The 6,976-nt window shown below is 39.1% G+C and overlaps 1 protein-coding gene across 1 annotated transcript; it reads right to left on the bottom strand.

Moving 5' to 3' along the window:
• Positions 1-2,222: 2,222 nt before the first annotated feature.
• LOC102876297 (olfactory receptor 56A4-like) lies at positions 2,223-3,236 on the bottom strand. Its single transcript, XM_006885478.1, has one exon. It carries the CDS (start codon positions 3,162-3,164, stop codon positions 2,223-2,225), a length of 942 nt encoding a protein of 313 aa, XP_006885540.1. The 5' UTR covers positions 3,165-3,236.
• Positions 3,237-6,976: the final 3,740 nt, after the last annotated feature.

Here is a 6,976-nt window from a genome sequence, read left to right as displayed (position 1 = left end):
GTGTTTTATAAACTTTCACTCAAATCACAATAAAAAATTTAGAATACTGTAGAATACTTAAATATAATAATACAAGATAAACTTCAGTACAAAAGAAAGCATAACGTAGACCAATTGATAAAATTGTTCAAGAATTAAGATCTTGAATATCTTAATATTCTTCCCCAGAAGACACAAATTGTTGCTGTTAAATATTCCTTTGATCTATTAAGTTAATATGTAGTATTATTATGAAGGAGACTAAAAATATGAAATACGCTTATCTGTAAAAATCAAACCATAGAGAAGCCACATCTAGAAAGCTTTACCAGCTATAGCTGAGGATGGGGCTGATGCAAATAGGGAAATGGAGAGAATGAGATTAATGTTAATTATCCTTAGGAACGATCAGTTTCCAGACATTTGATTGAGTGTCTTATCTTCCTTGTTGCCAAATATCATTTGTTGTGGAGTCAAACATGTGTCAGGACAAAACTGTGATCCAGAGTTTTCAATGATTGATTTCTTTCAGAAGTAGGTCACCAGTCCTATCTTTTCACTAAGGCACTTCTGGACCGACTTGAACTCCTATGCTATCCTGAGCTCCTGAATCCATTAACGTTTGCATTGCTCAGGGATTCTTATTGAAGCAAACAGCAACAAAATGTTGCTGCAGAGACCATTTCTACTCATAGCAACCCTGTAGAACAGATTAGAAAAGCTTTATACTGTTACTAAAGCTGTAAATCTTCCTGGAATCAGGCTGCTACATCTTTTCCCCAAGAGAGTTTATAAAGATCAAAACCAAACCCACAATGTCAAGTCAATTCTGACTCACAGCCACCTTAAAGGCAGAATAGAATGAGCCTGTAGAGTTTCAGACTCAAAATTCAAACTTGTTACTGGCAGTTAGGAACCAACTCAAATCTGATCTGCCAGAGGGGTTTTGGAGGCTGTAAATCAAACAGGAGAAGATTACACATCTTTCTCCCTTGGAGCTGCTGGTGGATTCTAACCCCAGGGAGATACCAACCTTGCCTTAGTAGTGCTGCTCCTTATGGATTGTGCCAGAGCTCACAAAGGGTGTGTGAGCCCTTTTACAGCATATGTTGTTACTGCTGTTGTGCACCCTCAAATACGAACCAGCTCATAGCTGACCCTCCAGTGGGTTTTCAGAGGCAGTAAATCTCATGGGAGGAGATTTCCCATCCTTCTCCCATGGAGCAGCTTATGGTTTAGAAGGTTGTACTCTTTTATAGAATGGAAGCTCTAGTAGCCTTAGTGATAAGGAGTTTCTCTGTCAACCCAAAGACTTGAGGCTAGAACTCACCAGATTCTCTGTAGGAGAAAGATGGAAAATGTCCTCCAGTGAGATCAATAGCAAAGCAGGTCCAGGAGGCTGTAAATTGCTCCTCAGGGCTGCTGGTGAATTTGAAATGGCAGAGAGGTGCTGCCTTTGAGTTAGCAATGCAACTCCCTAGGCACAAGGCCACCAGAGCTCCCTCGAACAGAAGCCTGGCAGGTCTGCATGACTCGGTGACAAGGAACAGTCAGTAACAAGGAATAGCAGTATTTACCAATAGGAGTCATCTTTGGTCGGGGGTCTTCATAAGCCTGAATTGAATGGAGCTGGAGAGGGGAATTGTTAGACCATTACAGAAACAATCTTCATATGATGCCATTAAGTAAAATAGGAGGCAGCTAAATCTATTTAATGACATCATGTGAAGATTGCTGTCTTAATGGTCAAGCAATTCCCCTCTAACCCAGCTCCACTTGGTTGAGGCTTGTCAAAGCCTTCTGTTAAGGATTACCACTTTTACTATTGCCTCTGATTGCTGTGGAGTCGGAACAGATTAATAGCTGATGCTCCAACAAGCTTTCAAAGCTGTAAAACACGCAGAAATAAATTGCTCATATATATCTCATCTATCTGCTAGTGAACTAAAACAGCCCAGAGAGGCATCATCTTCGGATTAGCAGCATGACTTTCTATGGACCATGCCATCAGGGATCCCTATTAGGAATTAAGTCAAAGAAAATTTCCAGGTAACCACAAAGTCTAGAAAAGGGAGGTTTCCTTTGAATCAAAAGAAATAAAAATTCATAAGTGAATGTATACATTGCTGCCTTGCATTTGAGATAAAGCAAAATAAAAAAAAGCAGTCATTTCTTTTACAACACTAAAATAGTTCCCTATTTTTAGTAAGAATCCCAAAGGTGAGACTGATCCTTTTTACCTCTTACAACTTCCTCAGCAGCTTCTTGATTCCCTGCTTGATCTCCTTGGTTCTCACACCATAAACAATGGGGTTCAGAGCTGGGGGTATTAGATGGTGCAGGATGTTGAGTAAGATTGGAACATCTGGGGGAATTCTCTTTCTGGCAATGTTGGTGATAACCAACACCAGCAGGACTGTGCTGAAGAAGAGGATGAGGATGAAGTGAGAACCACAGGTGCTCAGGGCCTTGGCTGCAGCTCCCTCAGCCTTGACCCTTAGCACAGCTTTCAGAATAAAAAAGTAGGAGAGAATTATAAGGATGAGGTCAGAGCCCAGCAGGGTCCAGCCTGCCACAAACTGATACAGCCGATTGAACGTAATGTCATCACAAGAAAGTTTGGACACCGACAAGTTAGTGCAAATGCAGTTTTTGATGATATTCTTATCACAGTATCTGAGTCTGGCAGAAAGAATGGGAACAGGAAGAGAAAATATGGCATTCCGGGCCACAACAAAGACGGCAGCCTGAGCCACAAATCGGTTGGTGATAATAGATGGGTACCTAAGGGGGCGGCAGATGGCAACATAGCGGTCATAGGCCATGACCATGAATGTACAAGACTCCATGGTCAAGAAACTGTTCATGATGAACATCTGGAGGAAGCAGGCAGAGAAGTGGATGGACCTGCTGTCAAACCAGAAGATGGACAAGACCTTGGGGATAACAGTGAGGCAGAGCACAATGTCCAACAGGGAGAGGAGGCTGAGCAGGTAGTACATGGGTTCATGCAGGGAGGCTTCCAGCCAGATGGTGATCAGGAGGGTGCCGTTGGCCCCCATGGCCAGAAGGAAGAGGAGGCTGAGGGGCAGCGATAACCAATGTTGCCAACTCTGGTAGTTAGGGAAGCAGACGAGGAGGAATTCAGAGACTGGAGCAATGGAGGAGTTACTGGGCGTTGCCATGCAAAATATCTTGATCAAATTGAAGATCCAAGTAACCTTTAAAAGTAGAATAGAAGTACAACATCACAGAAAATATAGATGTAGTAGAATTCAGAATCCATTGGGGTATTTGGTTTGTCCCAATGGTGCAGCACCATTACTGACATTAAAATGTAGTCATTGTTAATTTATAGTCACTTAATCTTTTCTAATAACACTTTTTTTATTTATTCATAACCATTCTATATTACAGAGTAAAACTGTCCCATAGAGTTTCCTAGACTGTAATCTATTGAACTGCATCGCCAGGTCTTTTCTCCCGAGGATCCACAGTTACAAACCAAAACCCTTTGGTTAGAAGCTGAACACTTATCCAGTGTGCCTCCTCTGTAGGGCGTGATTAACATTATTATTCTAATTTACAAATAATAAAACAGAGGTAACAGTGCACGTTGATTAAAATTAGAGAGTTGGTAAAGTTATGACTGTAATCAAAAGTTTTGTACTCTCAGGCCACACTACTTATAATTGACAAAGAAAATTACTTAGCCAAATCCTTTCTTCAGAAAATTAGAGAACTCTGCTTAGCCAACTCATTGGAGGCCCAGGAAAAGCCCAACTTCCATTTCAAAGAAATGAACAAGATCCCACTTCTTTTCTTTTTCTTTTAATTCTTTGAGATATATTGGATTGAAGACAAACCAGTTCTTAATCTCAACCAATGCCAATAATTTATTCCTTCCCCCAAATATATAGAGTCCATCAAATGCTTACTTACTCTATTACTTACACTTACTATTCTATGTGAATTTTCCAGTGTGTTATCTTTTTATTTGAGTCTTTTGAAGGGACTGTGAATTTCCTATTCTCATGGCAGGGATAGTTGTGCCTGAGGTATAGACTGACATGGAGTATGAAACTATTGGAAATGCTATTACTGTTCTTCAAATAAGATACAAGATTTTCTATGTTCTTGCAATGATGAATTCAACCACAATTGAATAGATTGAGCAATTATGGTATATTCACATGATGGAATACTGAGCAGCACGTAGATCACACCTAACTTGGGAGGGACTGGAGAGCATTATGCTAAGTGAACTAACTCAGTCCCATAAGGACAAATACTGTATAAGGCTATTAATGTAGAAATAGAAAGAAAACTAGTAAAACATATACACGGATCCAAGGGGAGGGGGGGTAGAAGTAGAAGTGTGGATGAGCAGGAGGGTAATCATAGGGCAGTACAATTTGATGGGTGGAGGGAGGGGAAGGTAAAGGAAATGGGAAAGATCGGGTGTGAAAAACAATGTATACAAACTAGTATAAAATTTAAAAAATAAAAAAAAGCAATTATATTTTCAAGAGGGTTTCAAAAGATAAAAACAGTAATGTTTAAAATGCTAATAACTATTGCACTAGCCTGGTTAAGAAATTAAGAAAAGTTGGGCTTTCAGAATTTGGGTCCAAGAATGTCATTCCATATCCAAGGATTGAGCAGCATATTGTGTGTGCCATTGAGTTGCCTGTGATTTATAGCGACCCTATGCACAATAGCTCTGAACTCTGTCCTATCCTAAGCCAATCTCACTGTCTTCAACACACCTAGCCCTATTACTGTAGTTACTGTGTCAGTTATCTCGTCCAGGGTCTTCCTCTCCTGTGGTGTCTCTCTACTCTTCCAAGTATGATGTCCTTTTCCATGGACTGGTCTCTCCTGGCCACATGCCCAAAGTATGTGAGACAGAGCTTCAAAATCCTTGCCTCCTGGAAGATGTTTGGTTTCATCCTTTCCTGGACAGACCTGTGTTTGTTCTCTTAGCAGTCTATGTTATGTTCAACATTCTTCTCCAGCACCATAACTCAAAGGCATTAATTCGTCTTCTATCATCCTTAGTCATTGTCCTAATCTCCAATACATAGCAAATGGCTGTGAAGACCCAGGCTTGGATCAGGTGCACCTAAATCTCTAGACTGACATTGCTGCTCTTCAGTTCTCTGGAGAGTTCACTGACAGTGGATTTTCCCAATGGAATTTGTCGTCATTTTCTGACTGTTAACTGTTGGTGCCATGAGTGTTGATTATGGAACCAAGCAAGCTGAAATTATTAACAATCTCTATCTCTTCTCCATCTATTATGATGCTGACAATTGAATTGTCCAAGTGATGAGAATCTTTGTTATCTTGATCTTGATCTTTGATCTGCAATCTTTGATCTTATGCAGAAAACACCTCAGATCTTCCTTAGAGTCAGCAAGCAAGGTTGCGCCATCATCATGATGCAGGTTGTTGATCAGTTTTCCTTCAATCTTGAAGCGACATTTCTCCTAGGATCTAGCCTTCTGAATGACCCGTTCCACATATAGATTGAAAGGGTACGGAGATAGGATGCATCCCTTGGATACATCTGTCCTGATTTTGAACCATGAGATGTTTCTTTGCTCTGTTCTGATGACTGCTTGCTGGTCCAAATATAAGTTTCACATAAGCACAACTAAGTGTTCTTGGATTCCCATTTTTTTCAAGGTCAGCCAGAATTTGTTGTGATCCTTTGCATAGACAGTGAAACACATATAGACATTCCTCTGGTACTCTCTGCTTTCAGCTAAGATCCATCTAACAATGTCCATTAGAAAGTTTAAAATTTCTTTTAAAAATTTTGCCTCAAAATAGAGATCAGTCTTTCTGATAACACCACAAAGATTCATTATTCCTAAGCTACTTTAGCAATAGCCAGAGATTGGTTTTCCACTTCATGCTATCCCTTAAATCCATTTAGGCTGAAAAGTACTACAAGAGTTTTGTTTCCCATGCTTTTGTTGAGAAGTTCCTACAACTACAACTTAACTTCTCCATAGAAAGATCTCTTGGAGACTCAGATAATGTCTGTCTAAAGTCAAACAGTTCCCTTCCTTTCTATCTATCTTGAGTTGGTGTCTTGTTTTGCTTAAATTTAAATACATAATTTATTAAAAATTCTTCATGGAGTGAGAGCAACTAAAAGATTCTAAAGAGAACATAACTCTGATAAGAGGTATCTTCAAGTCATGTTAAAAGTAGGTGCCTTTAAAACTGGTTCAAAATAGTTGAGATTTATCAAAGATAAACTAGCTGTCAAAGATAAATCAGTGAGTATAATTTAGACAAATAAACCAACAATCGGACCCATTTCTTAGTAAGCAAAATGGTCTACCTTAAAAAGCTAAAACAAAAACTAGCTACATTCTAAAAACTAGCTACCTATTTATTGCCAGGCTTTAAGGTAAACCAAGGATTCAGGAATAAATTAAAATAGAGCCAGTTCTGTGTCTGCGGTGCTATGCATTTTCATAAGTGCTTAGAAAAATTACCTACAGTGTGAATCTGGAAATTAAGCATAAAGATCACACTCACCTTTTCTGAAAAGGTCTATCCTTTCCAGTGATTTCAAGTCTCAGGTCCTGAAAGTGACTCTCTGAACAAGTGAAAGAATAGTTGATACCTTCTTAAAATGGGTTAAGAAAAAAGGAAGTTCTTTTCTTTGAGCTTATTTAATTAAAAGAAGAGAGAGATTTGCAGACATACACATTCAGTACAGATGTGGTTCTAATAACAGTGATCTTAAGAATCCTGAATAGTCCCAAAGAAAGTCGCAAATCCTGAACAAAGAAAATAGCTATATTCAAATGAATAAGAAATGATATATTTTTGAAACTGAGGTGAGTAAGCACAGAGAAACTGAACTCAAGAATATTGCCAAGAACTTCTTAACAGATAAATACAGCACGATGTTTTCAGAGTTCCTATGCTCCTAATATATTCTCCCAAAGTATTATACTTTCAGCTTTTATTC

This window comes from Elephantulus edwardii, unplaced genomic scaffold (assembly GCF_000299155.1).
Source record: "Elephantulus edwardii isolate Elephantulus edwardi_28Jun2011 unplaced genomic scaffold, EleEdw1.0 scaffold00044, whole genome shotgun sequence".
In the NCBI taxonomy this organism is placed as follows: domain Eukaryota; kingdom Metazoa; phylum Chordata; class Mammalia; order Macroscelidea; family Macroscelididae; genus Elephantulus; species Elephantulus edwardii.
This window is presented reverse-complemented; position numbering and strand designations above follow the sequence as displayed.

Bases quoted from the DNA above. Each gene is read 5' to 3' on its own strand.
- LOC102876297 (XM_006885478.1), bottom strand. From the start codon at position 3,164: ATGGCAACGCCCAGTAACTCCTCCATTGCTCCAGTCTCTGAATTCCTC.